General features: G+C 51.2%; 1 protein-coding gene across 1 annotated transcript; it reads right to left on the bottom strand.

Annotated features, from left to right (window-relative positions):
* Positions 1-509: 509 nt before the first annotated feature.
* On the bottom strand, positions 510-19,891 carry POMGNT2 (protein O-linked mannose N-acetylglucosaminyltransferase 2 (beta 1,4-)). Its single transcript, XM_030830243.2, has 2 exons — positions 19,465-19,891; positions 510-2,812 (listed from the first exon to the last, which is right to left on the bottom strand). Exon 2 carries the CDS (start codon positions 2,705-2,707, stop codon positions 965-967), a length of 1,743 nt encoding a protein of 580 aa, XP_030686103.1. The 5' UTR covers positions 2,708-2,812; positions 19,465-19,891; the 3' UTR covers positions 510-964.
* Positions 19,892-21,323: the final 1,432 nt, after the last annotated feature.

Raw genomic sequence — 21,323 nt, 5'->3', positions numbered from 1 at the left:
GGTTCCTATGGGGTTTCTAAGCCAAAGTGGCCCCCACAACTACCAATGCGGGTGCCATCTCCTTACCCTTGAGCAACCACTTGGGGAAGAGGGTAACAGAATGGCCCCTGGACTGGTGTGAGGACTCCTCCTGTGGAAGAAGTCACTCGATGCAGCCGTGCTGGCTTTCTGAGCATCTTGTGTTACGTCCTTCTAAATGAGTCCGACGCCGGGCGTGTGTACCACAGTCTTATGTGTCTGAACGTGTAGTGAAGCCTAAGCAGACTCTGGCAGACACCGATCTTCCTCCCCGCAGCCCTCTCCCACCTACTTCCAGGCTTTCATCCCACACAGATGGAAATGGGATACTCATCCCTCATCGGGATGAAATCCAGCCAGCCTGCCTTGCCTCCCAGGCCTCGATGCCTTCCCCTTTGCCACATCCGCTCGGCTGACAACCCGGATGAAAGGGCATCTAGGTATCGACTACGAGCCCCCCTTCCCACTGTCCAATAAAAGACTTGGCCGAGATGTTTATAATCATTTAATCAATGTTCCAAACACACACTTCATGGGGCTACAGGTAAATTTCATGATGACGGAAGCTGATGTACCACCCACCCAAATGACCACAATTACTAGCAGTTTCCAGAAACCCTACACCAACCAGAAAGATGCCGTAGGAAACAGCATGATCAACTTAGCCAAAGAGGTTCTCTGGGATTCTTACTCTCCTCTTCCTCCTCCCCTCAAGGACCTTCTCCAGGGCATGGGTGCTCAGGATGAGAGAAACGGGTGGGGAGGTACCATCACACCTGTGCAAAGAGGCGCGCTGAGAACCCCACACCTCCGAGGCAACAAGATGACCCGAGGCACAGGCCTGCTCAGTAAATAAATAATTCCCAGAAGCCACCCCTGGGAGCTGGCGGGCCCAGGGACACCAAGCCTGAGTAGCCCCCCTCCCGAGGCCTGGCCGGACCGCTCGCTACGTGTTGCACACCAGCACGTCTGCAAAGGGTCCCTGGAGGGTCTTGTTGAAGATGCAGCGGACCCACACCAGGTAGGTAGTGAAGGGCTTGATGTTCTCGGTGAAGGTGTGGTTCTGCAGGGCCAGGATGTAAGGCACGTAGGTGTTCTCCCCCTGCTCCTGGAGCCACACCTCGTACTTCACCTCCCTCACCTTCAGGTACTTGAGGTTCCACGGGATCTGCCAGGAGACGGTGAGGCGGGCCTCGGAGGCGCCCTGCACCGACGCCTGGCACCGCGCCTCCCGCACCTTGCCGGGGTACAAACTGACCGTCCACTTCTGCTTCCTCGGCCCCGGCCGGCCCTTCACCACGCGCCGTATGGTTTGGATGAGCGACGGGATGTCCACCTTGGTGTCCTGGTAGATTCGGAAGAGCCACTCAGGGTTCCGGCAACAGAGGTGCCGCGGGACCTCCCGGCTTTGCAGGATCCGGGCCTGCTCGGCCCGGTCTAGGTGGCTGATGCCCCCCTGGTCCCAGGGCCGCTCTGGGTGCGTGACCGTGTTCTCTGGCAACGTGTTCCGCCAGGCTACGTACTGGAGGTCCATGCCGGGCAGCGTGGCCAGTGTCTTATAGGGGGTGTAGTGGTCAGGGTTGACGGCGTAGGGAAAGAGCTCCACCACGGCTGCCCCGCGGGGCAGGAAGAGGGCAGTGACCAGCTGGGCCCCGTGCATGCTGACCAGCATGGAGGCGTTGCTGACCAGCCGCACCACGTCTGCGAAGGCGTGGTTCTCCAGGGACACCGTCACGGTCTTCATCTGAAACTCCTGGGCCAGTGCCAGCAGCAGCTCCGCCTCATTCAGGATGAGTCTGTTGTGGGTGCGGGTGAAGACCAGGAGGTACTCCTCGCCCAGGGGGCTGCCTGCGTGGCTCACGTTCAGCTTTTCCGTCAGGAACCTGGCAAACTGCCGGATCTCGTTGCCCGAGACGAGGATGTTGGCCTTCGGGCCCTGGGGCTGGACGAAGCCGTACTGGTACCAGGTGGTGATCTTGGAGAGGCCCACGAAGGCATGGGAGAAGCAGAGCAGCCGGCCCAGGGCCTTCAGCTGTGCCCGCAGGAGGGGCTGCTTGGGGCTGAGCAGCTTGTAGAGGTCAAAGTGGGCGCCCTCGCCCCAGCCCTCCATGAAGAAGAGCCGGGCCTCGCGGGCCAGGCCGGGGAACTGCCGCAGGGTGTAGAAGAGGGGCAGCAGGTCGTCGTGGAAGACGTGCATGAGGTTGTCGGGGTTGAAGCGGTTGGCGATGAGGGCCACGTCAGGCACGAACGCCGGCTTGGGCATGAAGCGCAGGGCGGCGGCCGGCAGCTCCACGAAGTTGAAGTACTGGGTGTTGTGGTCCTCCACGGTGGACAGGTCGAGCAGGGCCGGCTGGAAGCGCCGGGAGCCCAGGCTGGGCAGCATCACGGAGGCGTTGCCGTGGAAGAAGATGAACTCCTCGGCCTCGCTGGAGTAGCAGAGCCACTTGAAGCGGCAGAGGCGGTCGGTGTGCGTGCGGCCGGTGCACACCATGTGCGTGCCACCCTCCGTCAGGATCTGCAGGGCCTTCGCGTAGTCGATCCGCATGGCGGGGGCGGGCTCCGGGGCTCGGCTGCCGAGGGCCAGCTCCTCCTCCAGGGAGGCCGCGTGCTCGCGCAGCCTCACGTGCTTCCACAGCACGGCTGCCAGCACCGACACCAGGAGGGCGTTGAGCACCGCCGAGAGGTGCATCCTAGCGCCGCAGCGAGGCCCTAGTGAGACGACGGCCCCTGGAAAGCACCTCGGGCCTGGCGGGCTTTACCCATCCCTGCAGGTACCCGGAGGACCAGCAGAGGCCTGCGGGAGGAGAGAAGGAAAAGGACAAGGTGTCTGCACTGTGTGTCTGGAGTCACCCCGAGCGCCCGCTCTGCGCCTGGCATTGCGCTGGGCTCTGCTACGGCACTGGATCCTTGCGTCGCTCTGCACATCTGAAGACACGGTAGGCTACACCGTTGTTCAAAAATATTCACTCCCCTCCCTCCCCTGCTGCCTCCGTGGGGGAATATACATCCCTGCACCTGGACTTCGGGCTTGGCCACATAACTTGCTTTGGCCAATGAGATGTTAGCAGACAGAACACATCAGAGCCTTGATAAGCGCTTGTGTGACTGTCTTTGCCCTCTTCATACTTAGGATGTTGCCATGAGAAGAATGTGTGCAGCCTAACTTCCTGGTCCCAGGAGAAGAGATCTGTGTGTGGAGCACGGCTGCTCCAGCCACGCTCAGTCTGGCTCAGCTGACCCCCAGATTTGTAATTGAGTCCAGCCAAGATCATCAGAACCACCGGTCAAACCCAGCCAAGACCAGGCAACACAGAGACACGTGAGCTGAATAAGTGCTTCTTGTTGTAGGTCACTGAAATTCTGGGGCTCTTTGTTATGAAGCGCTGCTGCAGCAAAAGATAACCAGCAAAGGTATCTGTGACAAGAGGCTTCAGGGAAAATCCCCATTAAGGGCCCGACATTCCCGGTACTGCAAGGTAAGGACTTCACCTTACCATGGGCATATGTGGGACAGAAGGCTTGTGAGCGCAGTTCCCAGGCTGCACACCAGGACCCCGCATGCCCCTTCTCAGGACACGTGGCACACACGCATGGGGGAGACAGGGAACATCTGCTCTTGCTTAATGCTCCTGTTTGGAAACCATGCCTGCTGGTTTTTAGATCTCCATGAAAAGATGGGTAGAAACTTGTCCCCTCAGTGCTCCACTAAGAGAACTGTGTCTGAATATCACCGCTGACAATGGTTTTGTATATTGAGGCAAAACCTCCAAAGGGTTAAACTTCCTGTCCCACATACACACACCTACGGGGAGGCCTGGCTGAGCTGTGGGCATTTGCTCCCATTTTTTCCGTACCACCAGGAAGGGTATCATACCTGCTCTGAGGCCCAGGACTGTTCAAACGATCGAAGAATCTCGCCCTCAGCCCTCACAGGAACAGCACGGGTAACACCTGACACCAGCCATGGGGTGAGAGAACAGGGCAGGGGCAGCTGCCTTCTTAGCTGGCTTTTCACTGCACCTTCAGTCAGCCCTGTTCATCTCTAGGGCAGGGTCTCTATAAGCCCAGAAACCCTGTAGCTGAGAAATCTGTTTAAGCATCAGTCAGCGTTTCTCAGGTTTTTCAAACCCATGCACCCACTAATAATACAGAGAAACTCTTTCCTGCCTCAAACTGACCTGTAAAGTCCAGCATCCCCTTCCCCCAAGAATCTCTCACACACAAGACTCTCTTCTGTAATATCTGCTCCCCAAAACAACAGGATTTCATCAACTGTTACTTTCTGAAGTTCGTATTTTATATCTATATCTGTAATATGTAAAATAATATTGCTGCATATACTTTCCCAAATATGTGTCCCCATCTAGAAATTCTCCACCCAGCCTCACCAGCTAAGAACTACTTTGCTATAAGGTTGAACCGCGTTAAATTGCTGAGAGTTGACAATTTCCGACCAGTGTCCTATGGTCCTGCCACGGGAACCAACTATCCTTACCACCACCGTGGTACAGACAGTACCAAGGCAGCTCGAGAGAGAAAACCTCGCGTACCCAAGTAGGGGAGAAGAGACAGATCTCCCTTACAGAAATCCAGTTGATAAATGCAGAAGCAATGATGGAAAAAGAAAATCACCATTTGGCAAACATCACAGCAATAACTGTTTCAGGCAAGATCTACTGAGGGATGCTAAAATTAGTGGGTGAAAGTATGATGAGAAACAGGAAATCTGCATAGTCTCCAAGTATCTCCCTATGAGATACATATTAATGACAAAGGTAAAAATAGACATTTTACAGCAGAGAAGCTTGGCAGGCATCCCCTGAACCAAATAATCAACATTAACATCACCAGTAATAATATACTGACATCGTGTACCCCTTGATAGGATGTGCTAAGAAGTTACATCATTTCTGGAGCCTTCTTGCCCAAACTACATAACTGCGATCTATATTTCTAAATGGGGAAAACTTGGTTCTAGTTCCAGTTCTAGCTCTGAATATGGTCTATAGATTAGTTTATAAAGAAAACATTAAACCCAAATTGAAGGATATTCTACAAAATACCTGACCAGGACTCTTCCAGAGTTAAAGTCATAAAAGACAAGGGAAGACTGAGGAGGTCCCAGATTGGACGAGAGTAAGAAGACAAGACAACTAAATGCAACGTGGACTCCTGGGCCAGAAAAAGGACATTAGTAGGACAATGGCAGAATCTGAATAAGGTTCATGGTACAGTATCAAGCCTGTGTTAATTTCCTGGTTTTGATACTTATACTGTGGCCGTGTAAGATGTTAACATTAGGGGAAGCTGAGTGAAGCGTCTTTTGTAACTCTGATGTAAGTCTCAAATTATTTCAAACTAAAAAGTTATTAAAAAATTAGATAACTTAAGAAACAAGAGGACATAAGTATTTATAGGTAAAATAACATGTATGTGGTTCGTTCTAAAATACTCCAGCAAAAAACGCATGGAGAGAGATGGAATAAGACAGCAGGATATTGGTAGTTGAAGATGATGATGGGGTCTTTTTTTGATCCCTTTTGAGTTTGACATTTTGCATATGAAAAAGTTAAAAAGGAAACAAAGAATCAAATAGATCACTATTACAAAATGAAAGAATACTGGATAGTGGATGAGTAATAAATTAATGCTCAGAAAAAAATAATAAGATAAAATAAAGCTTTCCCTGGAGAGATGGGAGGCAGATGGGTGCGGCATGAGCCGACGCATGCTTTGCTCTGACCGTAGACAAGAACGGCTTCCAACAGCAGCTAAAGCTAAAACACACACCCGGGAAACATCAGAAAGCAAGACCCCCAGGAAATGAGGAGAGACCCACCTCCAACCTGAGCAGGCATCTGAGCCCCCAGGTACTCACCGCCTCTCTAGTCAGCATTCTGCTACCTGCCCCTCGCCCAGGTGTCCTTGTGGTGAAAGGCAGGCTTGGCAGCAGGTGGAGAGGTGGAGCAGGGGCCGCAGGCAGGCAGGAGGACCCGGGGGATGTGTGTGCAGCAGCCAATCCCAGTTGTCACTGGGCTTGCAGGCCTTGGGGCAAAGCTTACGGGAACCAGGGAACATGGGGGTAGGGACCTTGCGGGGCCAACAGGCAACTAGGCAGAGACCAGCCTTAGGGCCTGGGGAATGGGAAGGACGGCTTCTAATCAGATGGTAAGTCCTCCACCCACCCCAGGCCCTGCCGGAATGGTGCTGACAGAAGGCAGGACAAATACAGACTCGCCCACGTGGACCTCTCATGGATGCTTCAGGCTTTCCAGTTACCCTTCCAAGAGGGAAAATGGAAGAAAAGGTTTGCTGGGGACGGACAGAACATTTCCCTAGAAATAAAGCATGGTGGTTAAAGCATGGGGCCCTGAGGTCAGATTGCCTGGGTTTCTAACTTTACCACTTACGGGCCAAGCGGGCTGCGCCAACATCTGATGGCAACGGTCACGTAAATCCCCCAATCCCATCCTCCCCACATGAGATGGCCCAAGGCGTGTCCTACACTGGCTCCCAGAGCTCCTAACGGATTAAGTGGATTACACAGTTGCCCGCAGTGGGAACTGGCCTTCTCCCCGACCCTGTCTCATTTCCCCACTGCCCTGTTCATGTGTATTGCGATCAAGTGCAAGCAATCTACTTGCACTTGAATCCTTGTCTCAGAATCTGCTTCTGGGGGAATGTTAATTAACGCAGATATTATTGTATTTTGCCCCTGTGGAGACAGATGGAAAGCTGCCCTTGTACTCTCCCCTGCTGTGAAACAGCCAAAGTGTGGTAGTGAGAAAGCCAACAAGAACTCAGGCAGTCACTGCTTATTATAAAGTCCTCCCAGCCTGTTCCCCACGGTCCCCACGCTGTGTCTGTCCACCCCCCCGACCCCCAATTGCACCGCAGCAGCCTGCAGATGCCAAAAGAAGGATCAGGCAAAACCCTCAGAAATGTTTTCAAAAGATAACAGATGGAGACAAAGAGTACATTAATCACACCCTTGGCTCTAAAGAAGCCAAGATTCTCCTAAGTCCTGTCTGCTGGCCGAGGAGATACAACTTCTCTGGACCAGGTACCAGGCTGCTGGAAGAGGAGGGCAGTGTCCCTGCTGCCTTCCCCAGTGGAGTCTCATTACAGAGGCAGATTAAGGGCACCACTGGCCAGGGGCAAGGAGGCAAATGAAAGGGGCCAACTCAATGGCCTGGGAGACACCTTCTCTGCTTGTGGTGCCGAGGGCTGACTACAGAACTGTGTTCTTTGGACATAAACTTGTTACATGGAAAAGACAGTCCCTCTTGGACTTCTAAGGTGCGGCATCAATAGCTTGGATGGTGTTGTCTTCAGCACACCTACTCCCTGGCCTGGGGGTCCCAGGAGGGGAGGAGCCTGTCACTTATTATGAGCAGACCACTCTTGTCTCAAGTTACCTGTCAAGCCTCTCTGTCCCAAAGCCTGGTCTGGAGCAGTGGACCCTCTCCCAGGAGAGGTAAGCGGCAGGGAGACCAGGGGAGGATGGCCATGCTAAGACAGAACAAGGCCTCAAGGCTTACAAAGGGAACGTGCCCAGAGCACCTGTCTTCCAGCAAGGAGGCAAGCTCTGAACAGATCCCCAACCCCTCCTGAGGCCTGGTTCTGTGGCACATGGTGGAAAGCTGTGCCCTTGAGTCGTCCATGACATAGGTCCTGAGATTCCCTCCTTCAGTCTCTTGACAACAGGCTCGGTTAGAGGTGGGCAGGCAGGGCACTGACCTTACGTAACTCCCACTACGGCACAGCCAGCAGCCAAGCAGGATGGACGCCAGCCACGGCGCTCCTCCTCCCAGGGGACAGCACTGGCAGGGTGCGGGGCAGGGCAGCCTGAACTTCCAGTTGACTCACCCAAAGGAAGATATGTCCATATCTCCATCCATTTCTATCTATATCTATTCATGAACCTGAGTCCAAAGACTTAGGAGAACATGCAGAAAACGGGAGTGAGGCTCTGCATCAGCCTAAGTTAGAGCAGGGTATGAGCAAGAGATACAAACACTAAAAAAAAAGAAAGACACCCCCGTCCTCAAGGTTCTCCCTGTGGCAGAGCAGACAAGAGGCTGCTGTGAACACCTGACGTGGTGCAGCTGTCACAGAGGCAGGGAACACGTTCTCGGGAGCGCTAACAGAGGAAGCATCTTCACTGCTGGGGGTGAGGCCGGGCCCCCCCTGCTAGACACACTCCTCCTGCCCCACGAATGTCAGAGAGGCCCTCAGTACAGACGACAAGCTTTCCTTGTCCAGTGAGACCAGCCCGACCCCACTTCTGATCACTTCCTGGGTCATCCTGATGAGACACTCATTTGGCCTTTGCTTAAAAATCTGTTTCCCACTGGTCTCACCCAAAAGGCTCCCTAGAGGAAGAGCATCGTCAGGTGGATGAGAGAAGAGTCTGCTTAGGAAGCTGGGAACCCTGGCAGCTCTCCCACACCACGGAAGTGCATTCAGTCTGGGCGAGTGCAGGTGTCAGGACACACACAAGACGGCAGAGGAGATTTCAAGCCTCCTTCCTAATGCTGGTGGTCAAGAATTCTTCCCAGGCTCTTGTTCACGCTCACCTTCCTTCAGACCACATGTGAGCTGGCTTTATGATCTCGGCACGTCCGTCCCTCCACCACCTTACGTTTCAGTGGCCTCATCTGTACAATGGGCAGAATAACCTCCTCGGGGTGTTGTAAGAATAAGTGAGCTAAAGCATGTAGAGTATCTAACCAGGCCTCAAAGCACATCAGCTGTCATAATTATATTTCCATTAGGGCTCTAAAATTAACAGTGAACGAAAACAGGTACCACACTGTATAGCCTCAGACCAGTTCCTGAAAGGGCTGAACCCCCGACTGCTCTGGGGAGCACCCTCGCCATCTCCCAGCTTTGCTTCCTCTTCCTAATGACGTGTTTCCTTTCTCTGTGAAGATGGTCCCATAAATTTAGAAGACGCTTCTGCCTGGTCTGAGCAGCCAGTTTTCAGTACAAAACTAACATGCAGAACCCCTGCCACCCTCAACATTTTATGCTGGCAGGGTACTTAAAAACTATTTATGCATTTCCTCATTTAATCGGAAAACCAACATCTAAGCAGCTAGCAAAGCACCAGTAACATTTTCCCCATCGCACAGATCAGGGCACAGAGGTGAGAAGCTAAGTAACGTGTCCCAAGGCCCTCGGCTTGCATGGAACGGCATCAGGATTTGAACACAGAGCACGTAAGCACTGTCTATGCTAACAGCCCAGGCACCCCTGGGACCTCATCTTCTCTGCATTCAGTGCAAAGAGGTCCCGGGGACTCAAATGTCACCACGTTTGTCATTGTCTGCTTCCTCTACCTCGGGCTCCACATTTAGGACCCAATGGATATGGGGCACAAAGAGCTTACTGGCTTAGCCAGGGCAAAGAATGATAGAGCAGGAATGTTTTTCAATGGTATATTTTTAGTGTTAAAATATTTTCATCAGAAATGTGCTCTACTTAAGTTTGGGAGATATAAGATGTTTATTTAGCTATTGTTTTTTTAATTTTGCTGACAAGTCAATAAATAGAAGAATGGGTTCAAGCTAAAAAAAAAAAAAAAACAAGAATATTTTTCAAAAGAAAGGGGAAAAACGAAATAAGGGATTAAAAACATGCTTAAAACAGCCCTCTAGAAACTGAGGCAGATAGAGGATACTGCCAATTCACCCCCCAAAACCTGCTTTACTCAGCTCCTAGACCAGATACCTACTATCAGATTCCCACAGATGGGAAACCCTCCTTTCCAGGATCCCATGTATTCCAGGAAGCACTGGAGGAAGGTGCTGATGATGTTGCCACACCTGCAGACACAGTAAGAGCCGGGCAGCAGGAGGAGCCACCAGTGTGGAGGCTCCCATCCAAGGCTGCTCAACCAGCACTGGGTGCAGGCTCCCCTCCTGGGGCGCCCTGCCCGGCTCCAGACACAGGCACAGAAAAGGCATCTGATAAGGAGTAAAAGCCCCAGGAATTCCAGGCCTAGAGCGGGGGGTACAGACTCACATGCTTGCTAAGGCCAAGAGCCAATGGGGAAAGTGAAGCCAGGAGCGAGCAGTGTGACCCGGAGACCAAACGCCAAGGTTAAAGTTCAAGCTGATGAGGGCCTGGCAGTAAAGTGGCCCGGTGGTACCTACTAGTATTAGTCTGCTCCGGCTGCCATAACCAGGTACTACAGACTGGGTGACGTAAGCAAGAGAAATTTATTTTCTCACAGTAGTGGAGGCTAGAAGTCCCAGATCAAGGTGTCGACAGGTTTGGTTTCTCCTGAGGCCTCTCTCCGTGGCTTGCAGAAGGCCACCTTCTCACTGTGTGCTCACATGACCTCTTTGTGTGTGCTGGAGGGAAAGAGATCTCTAGTCTCTCTGCTTCTTGTTATTAGGACACCAGTCCTATTGGACTAGGGCCCCACCCTTATGACCTCACTTAACTTTAATTACCTCCTTAAAGGTCCTCTCTCTAAATATAGTCACATTGGGGTTTAGGCCTTCATGAATTCGCAAGGACACAGTTCAGTCTGTAACACTACCCTTCTGGTTTTTCCAGAGAAGCCAGAAATCCATTTAAAATGTGAAATGTCCTAATCTGTAATTTCTGGTAACTATTCAACTTGAGTGAAGATGACAGGCAGGCCCAAGGGCTGGGGCTGCGGGCCTTATTGTTGCTGGTACAACGGGACCAAGGATGTAAGCTCTGGTCTAAAGTGAAGCCCTCTCCTGCTGGTCTCGCCAGCTGCACTGGGTTCCCAACTACCAGGACCAGCCGCTGTTCACCGGCCACTCCCCCAGGAGCAGGGCTGTGGGGATGGGGGGAGCTGGGACTGCCAGCACCTGCCAGACCCAGGCCCAGAAGACCAGCAGTGCCCACGGCAAGATGTGGGGTGGCAACAGCGCCTGCAGAAGGTTTCATATTAATAGTATAACAATCTTACTTTTAAGCGTTGTTCATACTCCCGACTGAAAATCATAGAATTCTTATTTTGTCATTTATTGAAAAAAAATGCTTTTATCCCAAATGCAGCCTGAATTACTAGTGCTGAATTATGGAAGTTTTCTGTCCTGCACTGATGTGTCTCACACGTTGTGAGTTAGGAAAAGCAAACAAGTTCTAATAACTCAAACACCCTCATAATGATCTCTCCCCCTGCGCCCTCCCCTTCCTATTTATTGTTACCAGAAGCAGTGTGTAGAACTGGTACTCCTAACGTCCTGCTTCTATGGGCTCCAAAGTTAGATCTCCATCCAATGCTATTGACAAACCTGAAGAAACACTGACGAGACATCAGGTTTTCTGCCAAAAGCATTACCCTCTGGCAAAATGTCGGCAGCCTCTGAGTACTCCTTGTCAAACCTAACATTTAATTGACCGGGCATATTTAACATTCAGTTAAGAGTTCCCATGCTCCGACTAAAAAGTTAGTTTAACATGGATAATAACTCCTTGCTTTTAGTACAACAGGCGAACCAAGGCAAAGCTGCGGACATTAATCATGGGTCAAGCTAAGATAGTGACTCTACTTCCTTATCAATTAAAGGGGATGGAACTCCTTGGGGGCGGGCGGGGCGGGCAGAGGAGCAAGCGAGTTCCAGTCTGGGTGACTCTGGTATGATACGCGGTGGCAGGCTTTGCTGAGGACAGCCTGGGCTCCACGGCGCTCAGCACAGGCGGGACAGCTGAAGAGACGGAAGTGAGCGCAGCCTACCACCGACGCGGAAACCCTCGCTCGCACAGCCTGCTGTGTCACCACCTGGCTTTTGCTTGGCACCCATGGGTCACTTGCAAGTTAGAGCTGTCCGTGTTGGCCCTTTCTGGCAAAACAGATAAGCACTACTACACACCAATGTGGTCACAAACAGGGATGCAACAGAGAACAGAATTGTGTGAGTCTCTGCTGTGATGCTCACCCAGGTGACACAGAACACGCCTGCATCAGGTTTTCTACTGAAACTGCAAATTCAAATAAAAACAATTCTTACAGGAAATGCACAGTCCCCAGTGTGTACACAGATCCATTTGGGCCCTCAGGTCCAACGTAAGAAGACTGAATTCATCAAGAGGGCCAGAAGGCCACTCACTACAAGAGGCACAAAACATTCACCAAGAACGAAGAAGTGTGCCTGACAGGAAATGGTGCTGGTGGGGCCTGAGGCCACCCACGGAAGCTGCCTGAAGGGTGAGGGAGTTCTGAGCAAGGTGTTGGAGGTGTTTTGGTGGTCTGGGGGCTAAGATGAGTATCCCTGTTAGGTGTCCACACATCCCTGCTGACAGTGACTGCTACAAACCTCCAGCCACAGCAGACATCACTGTGCCCAGTTCTCACATCTGCCCACCAAGAAAGTCATGAGGCCACCAAGGCAGAGACTCCTCTCCCATCCCAGGGCAGTGACAGCCAGGCCCGAAGTCATGCACAGCTGAAAGGGCACTGTCTTTATAAGACAGTGGGGCGCTCAGGCTGCGGGGCAACTGTGGCCAGTGCCAGGAGAAGGCAGGGCGTGAAGCTGCCAGGAGACCCGTGTTTCACCCAGTCGAGCCCCCTGGGCTCAGGTGACCACTGGTGAAGCCCTCTGCAGGGGGAAGCCGTGCGGTGTCCAGGTCACAGCAGTCCCTGCCAAAAACCCAGGGAGCCTGGAGCCCAGCATTAGTGAGTGGAGGGAGGTGACAGGCCTCGGCTTGGGTTTTCCTTTGGCCTCATCACCAAGGTGTCACCCTCAACTCCTCCCTTTCATCACCACCATCACCACCACCACCTCCACCACCTCCTTCATCATCATATCAGAGCCAACATCCACTGGCCAGTCACTAGGTGCCAGGTTCTCCAATCTACATGATGATGGTCATGTTATAGATGGTAGAACCAAAGGGCAAAGAGGTTAGAAACCTGCCCAAGGTCACCCAGGAAGCAGCACTGAGACTCTAAAGCAGTCAGGGTGGCTACAGGGTCTGTCATCTCTGTTATCTGTTTTCCTTTTATCTGGAAATAATCCCAGACTTACAAAAAGTTGTAGGTATAATACAAAGAGCTCTCCTACATCCTTACCCAGATCCAACAACTGCTAATTTGACACATTCGTTTTTACCATTCTCTCTTTCTCTTTTTCTGAACTGTTTAAAAATAAGCCGGAGGGACTTCCCTGGTGGCGCAGTGGTTGAGAATCCGCCTGCCAATGCAGGGGACACGGGTTCGTGACCCGGTCCGAGAAGATCCCACATGCCGCGGAGCAACTAAGCCCGTCCGTCACAACTACTGAGCCTGTGCTCTAGAGCCTGTGCTCTAGAGCCCGTGAGCCACAACTACTGAAGCCTGCGCGCCTAGAGCCCGTGCTCCCAGCAAGAGGAGCCACCGCAATGAGAAGCCCACACACCGCAACGAAGAGTAGCCCCCGCTCGCCACAACTAGAGAAAAACCCGCGCGCAGCAACAAAGACCCAACGCAGCCAAAAAATTTAAAAAATGAGCTGAAGATGTCTTGCCCCTTTAACCCCTAACACTTCAGCATCTATTTCCTAAGAATGAGAACATTCTCTCATATCACGCAAAATCGGGAAATTAATATTGATATGATACTGTTATGAATCCATGGTCTCTATCCTGTGGTGCAGAATCCAAACCGGGGTGAAGCCCGGCGGCCAGGTGGCATCTCTCTCTAGCCTCCCCTATTTTGGGCAGCTTCTGAGTCTTTCCTTCCCTTTTATGACCTAGACAATTTTTAATAGAGTCAGATATTTTCTAGTATGTCCCTCAGTTTGGGCTTGTCTGGTGTTTCCTCATGATTAGACTGAGGATACAACCTCTGTCAGGAATCAGAGTCTACGTGCTTAATTGTTAATATGAGACTATTCCATGTGAGTCCTTCTGAGAAGCGTCCAGTGGGGCAGCCAGGATCAGGAAGGATCCAGAAACCCCATCCTGTGTAGGATGCTCAAAGGAGTAGGGCCCCTTCCTTGCAGAAGAGAAGCCCCTGGACCCTGGGCATTCTTCAAACACCTGAGGGGCTGTGCAGCAAGGGTGAGGCTGCCCCAGAGCGGGGGCTGCACCCCTCTCTAACAGAGTGGACACATGTGCACGACGGTGACATGTGCAACCCAGGCCCCAGGCTGAAGGGCGGACTTCAGGTACCTGTAATTCCCAGCAGCTGGCTGCCACTCTGCACCTAGCACGTTGGTGTGGGCCGCTCCAGGGCACTAAAGTGAGGCCTGCAGGGGCAGTCACAGGGAGGGGACTCCAGCGTGGGAGGCAGGAAGAGGCTTCTCTAAGCATTGAGGGATTGGCTACTTTGTACCCTCCCCTGCTGGGCAGTGGTCCAGTAAACCGAGGTCAACCTGTGAGGCTGGCGGGGGCTGGACATGGGGTCCCCCAAAGCAGTATCAGCATCACCTGGGATATGAGAAATGCAGAATCTGGGGCCCCCTCCAGACCTGCGGAACCAGAATCTCTGAAGGGTGATTCAGGAACCTGTGTTTTTTAAAAAAAGCTTCCAGGTGATTCCAGTGTGCACTCAATTTGAAGAAGAACTCCTCTGAGGTTTTTCTAACGCTCCACAATTCTGCAATTCCCTGCTTCTAAATACGCAGCAGAGCATTTCTGTCCAACCCAGGGTAAACAACCAAGGACAACCCTCCCCTTCAATAAAGGCTAGTAAATCCTGTTCCCAGCCTCTGCTAAGACAGTGCATAAGCCTACGCTCTGGGGCACACTAAGAAGGCTGCCATACTCTAAGCCCCTTTTGAGAAAAGGTTCCCCAACAGACACCTTCCCGCACAAGCTGCATCACTTATAATGCTGAAGTGGCAAAAAACCAGCCCAGGTCTCTAGGCCACAGCTAAACGGATGCGAGTGGAGCCTCGGTGTAAAGCAGCCACTGGTGGGAGACCCTGAAGAGGTCAGATCCAGCGGTGGCGCTTGTATCAGATGTGCACACCCGCAGGCCCGCAGACAGAAGGCAGGTCTCCTGAGAAATGAACTCCTGAGCAGAGAAAGGCTGGACTGCTTCTCTGGCTCCTCACAGTGGCCACTGTACATCCCTCTTGGAAGCTCTGGGACCCAGCGTAACGGTGGCAACCCCTGAAGCCCCCCAGGATGTGCCATGATTCCTGTCACAAACCCCCCACTACTGAAGGAGCCTGTGATGTGTCTCGTCACTGGATGTGTCTAAAACAACCAGACCCAAGGGTCTGTACTGGGGACAACAGTAATAGTGACAGTACAGCAGACCAGGTCCCCAACCGCCCCCTGAAGCCTGGCCCAGGGCTGAGTACCCACTGCCCAGCCAGGAAGGGGCCCTCTGTTAAGCTTTTAAAAGTGGAGAAAGGAGGGCTTCCCTGGTGGCGCAGTGGTTGGGAGTCCGCCTGCCGATGCAGGGGACACAGGTTCGTGCCCTGGTCCGGGAAGATCCCACATGGCGCAGAGCGGCTGGGCCCGTGAGCCATGGCCGCTGAGCCTGTGCGTCCGGACCCTGTGCTCCGCAACGGGAGAGGCCACAACAGTGAGAGGCCCGCGTACTGCAAAAAAAAAAATAATAATAAAAGTGGAGAAAGGAGACAACTCTTAGCATTAAGACCGTACCGATGGTCATCACCACTGGCAGAGTGAAAGGTGTGACTCCCTGATAGAGCCTGGGCCCTGAGCATGTACCCAGGGGAGCCAGACAACATGGAAGGATCGATAGCTCTTCTGAACACGTCAGGAAAAGAGGATGCTGGCCTCTGGGCAGGGGGTGGACATTAATGCTACCACCATCTTACTTTACCGAGCACCTACTACGTGCCACGCACTGTTCTAAGCCCTTTCTCTGACCCTTTTCACTTAAGTCTCACAAAAGCCGTGTATCAGATGAGCCAGAGAAGCAGTCCAGCCTTTCTCTGCTCAGGAGTTCATTTCTCAGGAGACCTATCTTCTGTCTGCGGGCCTGCGGGTGTGCACATCTGATACCAAATGCAGGTACTCGTATAATCTCCATTTTCTTTTACTATGAAAAACTAAAGCTTCGTGGGGTTAAGTACTTTGCTCTAGGTCCTGCAGCTCAAGCAGGAGCACCAGAATTCAAAGCTGTGTCTGACTCCAGGGTCCACAGGGCTTCAGACTCAGAGGTACAATGGGTGATGGAGAAGCAGGGTAGGCCTCAGAGCAACAAGCTTTTATCCCTCAATGGCAGAGCAGGTGTGGATGCAGACCCACAGGCCCTCAACTGTAACTTAGCAACCAAGGCTTCTCTTGTGTAACTACTCCCCACGCGGCCAGGCAGAGAGACTCCCGGCGGTGGCAGGTGGCTCAGGGAGCTGTGGCCATTCTCTCACCCCAAGGAAGGTCTGGAGAGCACAGTGGGGTGACAATTATCCCACCTGCCCCGGTGCTGTGCTGACAGGGTTAATCCACCTATATACAATCGCCACCACCACTTTTCATAGCTAAAAGAGCCCTTAGAAATTATTTGCTCCAACTCTTTATTTTATAAAAGGTCTTGAGAGGCAGTGGGAACTCTCACAGGCAGCCGAAAAGAAAAGAGGAGGGTGCTGGCTCTCCTCACACCCACAGCTCGCAGGCGAACCCCCTCCCCAAAGCAGACATCAGGCCCAGAAGAAGTACGTGGCTCCAGGACTCTTCCCAGCCCCCAGACAAGATCATTTCTTCTCAAAACCAGGCTTCTGGGTCTCACCCAGATTACGCCCTTCCCCAGCCCTGCGGTCCAGGGATGAGAGCCTCTGGGGGCCACAGGGCTCGTTTTGGCTGCCTCTTCCTAAGGCTTCACCCTCCAGCCTCGGCTAACCTTAGACCTGGAGACGAGGCACACTCAGCTAGGCTGCAGGATCCTGCCTCTTCTCCAGGCGGTCCAAGACCCCCTGCTGTAACACTGGAGGCTGCCCCCGGTCACAGGTGGACTTTGAGAACTGTGAAGACCCCGGGCAGCAGTTCTGCAGCTGAGACTCCAGGATATGAGCTCTGGTCCTGACACTTAGCAGCTGCGTAACTGTAGACCAGTTCTTCTTTTTATTTTTTTGACACATAAAAAGGTGTACGTGATTAATGTATACGACATGATAAGTGTGGAGATAAGTATATACCCATGAAACCACCACCATAATTTATGCCATAACCTATCCATCACCTCAGAAAGTTTCCTCTGCCCTCTTATTTATTATTTCTTTGTGATAAGAACACTTAACATAAGCTCTACCCTCACAGCAAAATTTGAAGTGTATAATACAGTATTGTTAACATAGGCTCTATGCTGTACAGTAGATCTCTAGGGCTTGGTCACCTTGCCTATCTGAAACTTTACACCCTTTGACTAATACCTTCCCATTCCCCCCACCCCGCCGCCCCCAATCTGTGGCAACCACCATTCCACACTCTGCTTCCATGAGTCTGACTATTTTAAATTTATCCTTTAAGTGATATCATGTAGTATTTGTCCTGTGTCTGCCTGGGCCAATTCTTAACCCCTGCAAGCCTCCATTTCCTGGTCTGAAAAAAGGCACAATTATACCTACTTCAGGGGGTGGTTTTGTGAATTCAAACAGACAACTCAGGCAAAGCACAGTGCCTGACAATTATTTTATAGAATTATTATTAATCATAATAATGCTATAACTCCCATTCACTGGCCCTTACTCTAGGCCAGGAACAATGCTAAGTACTTGACATGAATTATCTCATTTGTTCCCTCTTACAAATCTAAAACAGGTGTTACCAATTTCATTCCACGTTTGAGGAAGTATGCTCAGAATCGTTAAGTGAATTGTCCAATGATGCACAGCTATTAAGTGGTGAGGCTGGGATTCCAACCCAAGTTTGACTTCAAAGCCTACGATGACATTTGTGGTTTCTGCCTTTCATGTTCATGATCTTACCCAATTAAAAAACCTATCAGGTGATAAGCAGGTCCTGGGGGAGGGTATCCACCTACAACCAACTGAGAGTAATGAGGACCCTTGGGGATTGGAGCATTTGGTAATTTCATTTTCTGGTTAGCTCAATATTCACTAGAAGCCTGTGTTTATTGCTAAATATTTTCTAAAGCAAGGCTCAGAGGCAAGAACTTGCCAACCAGAAGGTCAGTCTGAAAGACACTCTGACACCTGCCACTTCAAGGCCACCAGAATGCTCACATGCCACAGTGTGGGGGGCCACACTCACCGTCACCAGCACCCCATCCTCCCCTTTGCTGAGGATCTCCACTCTGCTGCTCGCCACCAACCCCACCCCGCCCAGGGGCCCAAGACTCAGGGACTGATGTGCTGTCCGTCCCCAGGGAAGAGGGGACCTGTGCTCTTTCCTGGCTCTGCCACCCAGTGGGACTCAGATTTCTCATTTGTAATGTGAAAGGATGAGCTGAAGATCTCCAAGATCCACGAGCGTCAGAGGGAGCAGCTAGTTCCAGTGAGACGGACCTGGGTTCCAATCTCACCTCTAACATCTTCTGTTGTTAGCAACCATAAGTGCTAACATTTGCTGCACGTTCACTGTACACCAGACACTGGGCTTCGGATTTGTGCAGCATGATTTCATTTAATCCTCACAGCAACCCTGTGATGAGGTACTTTTATCTCCATAAAAGAAACAGAGGCTCAGAGAGGATAAGTGACTTGCTCAGGGGCACACAGTTAGTAAATGAGGGCCAGGATTTGAATGCCCAGCACATGTAACAGTAAACATTTGGTGAATGAACCCTGTTCTGCCTGCGCTCTTAGCCACCAAGTCCTATCAAGTTCACCCCATAACCAATTCCATTCCCTTCTCCCTTCCCCCAAAAGTATGTTCTGAGGCTTGGTTGGCATAAAGTAAGCCAACCCTAGCCGCCCACCACCAGGTGCAGGACACTGGCCTGAAGACCCTAGACCTTAGCAGAGGATTCCCATCAGTGACCGGGAGACGGGTTCCTACACACATGATAGGTCCGGGAGTCCATCGGGTCCCTCCTTCAGAGGCTACCCCAGCACTGTCAAGCAGGCCGTGGCAGGCTCTCATTACTAGACACATAGTTGGCACCCTATGGAACCCCAAGGAGCCCAGGAATCAGCTGTGGTTTGCCCAGGTACTGCCTTCAAAGGGAGCTCAGCAGGCCCCGGCCCCCTCCGTGCACCTTGCCTGGCTCCCCGCCACCCGCGCCTCACGCGCACCATCTCCCCAGCAAAAGGGCATGGGCACCCGCTGCCAGTGCCAGCCCCGAGCTAAGGGCTTCAGCTGACACGCCAGGGCCCGCGGCACCTGGACCCCGAGGGTCCACCTCCCCTCACCCTCGCCTACCTCCCGCACCTCCTTCAGCCCCATCACACGTCACTCCTCCGATCTGCAAATTCCCCTGGGCTCCTCTCCACCCCAGCGCTCCTGTCGTTCCCACCCGAGGAAGGTCAGGGGGCCGCTCCCTCAATTCCAAACCCAGCCGGGTGGCGGAACCCTCGCCCGCCGCGAGGGCGCGCATCTCACCTGCACCCCGCAGCCGGGCTCCGCGACGCTGAAGCTTCCAGGCCGGCCCTCCGAGGAGCTGGCTTTGGCCGAACCCGCCACCGCCGCCCGCTCTGAGCCGTGGAGGTCCAGGCAGGCAGTGCAGGCTCCGCCGCGCCGTCTGGTCAGCCGCCGCGGGGCTCGCAGGTGGCCTCCGTGCGCCTGCCCAGCTGGCGAGTCCGCGCGTCACCTGTGCACGTGCGCAGGCTCTTGAGTTCAGCTTCCTGAGCCCGAGGCCAGACCCACCTCCTTGGCTCGCGGAATTCTGGGAATTGCAGTTTGCGTCCGGTGACAGCCCGCTCCTTCAACCCGCGGAATCCTGGGAGTTGTAGTTTGCCCGACGAGAGTCGGTTTTGCTTGGTGTAAAGTTTGTACAATTATGGGAGGCCTGATAATAAACTTAAATGCAAGTTAAACCAACAAGATGTCATTTATCAAATCAAAGTAATTAATATTTTTCACATGCTTTTAAAAAACATATAATACTACGGGGTACTTACGTACAGAAGTACCATTCCTCTGCTCCAATCCCTCAGCCCCACTCTATCCCACCAGGACCGACCTGCTCCTTAAGGGCAATATTCCCAAGTCTTATGGCTGCTGCATTTGGAATTTACTGCCGACTGTCGAGATATATATATATATATATATATATATATCAACATATATATCAATATATATATCTCCCTACTTCTTCATTTATGAATTTTAGACCTCTTGAATTTTTGCTAGTATAGATGAAAATTTTATTCATTTAGATGTGTACCAACTATGACTACCTGCACCTCCGCTGATCTATGAGATAACACTTCTGTCTCTCGAATTGGGAAAACCCTGTATTTCATTTATAATTATTTTAAATGATAATGCCCAAGTGGTGAGGCAGTAAAAGTTCGTAAATTTATGCAGGGCAATTTGACAATACAGTCAAAAGCCTTTAAAAACATACAGACCTCTAACCAAGAAATTCTAATAAATGTAGTTGAGTGCAAAGGCTGAACAGTGTTGTTTATAATGATAATAAGTTATAAGGCTGGAGTGGCTATATTAATTTCAAAGTAGAATCAAGAGCAAGGAAGATCATCAGGGATAAGAAAGGATATTATGTAATGACAAAAGGGTCAATTCACCAACAAGACATAATAATCCTAAATGTGAATGTACCTGACAATAGAGCCTCAAAATAAATGAATCAAATACTGATGGAACTAAAAGTAGAAATAGACAAACCTGTAATTACAGTTGGAGACTTCAACATCCTTCTCTCAACAACTGATAGAACAACTAAGCAAATAGTCAGCAAGGATACAGAAAAGCTCAACAACACCAAAACCAACAGGATCTAATTGATATAACATAACACTCCATTAAACAACAAAAGAATACACATTTTTTCCAACACCCGCAGTATATATATTAAAATAAACTCTATCCTGGACCATAAATATAAAAATTAGCAAAAGACATTAATAGACATTTTACTGAATATATATATATATATATATATGGCAAATAAATACATAAAAAAATGAAAAGATGCTCAACATCACTAGCCCTTAGGGAAATGCAAATTAATACCATGATGAGAACAGCTAAATTAAAAAATAATGTCAATATCAAATGCTGGTGAGTATGCAGAGAACTCTATCTCTCATACATGGCTGGTGGAAATAGTTTGGTAGTTTCTTAAAAAAAATAATTTCTTAAAAAAAAAAAAATGCACTTACCATATGACTCATCAATCACACTCCTGGGCATTTATCCCGGAGAAATGAAAACTCACACAAAAACTTGTACCAGTTGTTCACAGCTGCTTTATTTGTAATACCCCAAAACTGGAA

The sequence above is a fragment of the Globicephala melas genome, chromosome 11, assembly GCF_963455315.2.
Source record: "Globicephala melas chromosome 11, mGloMel1.2, whole genome shotgun sequence".
Taxonomy (NCBI): Eukaryota; Metazoa; Chordata; class Mammalia; order Artiodactyla; family Delphinidae; genus Globicephala; species Globicephala melas.
This window is presented reverse-complemented; position numbering and strand designations above follow the sequence as displayed.

Bases quoted from the DNA above. Each gene is read 5' to 3' on its own strand.
- POMGNT2 (XM_030830243.2), bottom strand. From the start codon at position 2,707: ATGCACCTCTCGGCGGTGCTCAACGCCCTCCTGGTGTCGGTGCTGGCA.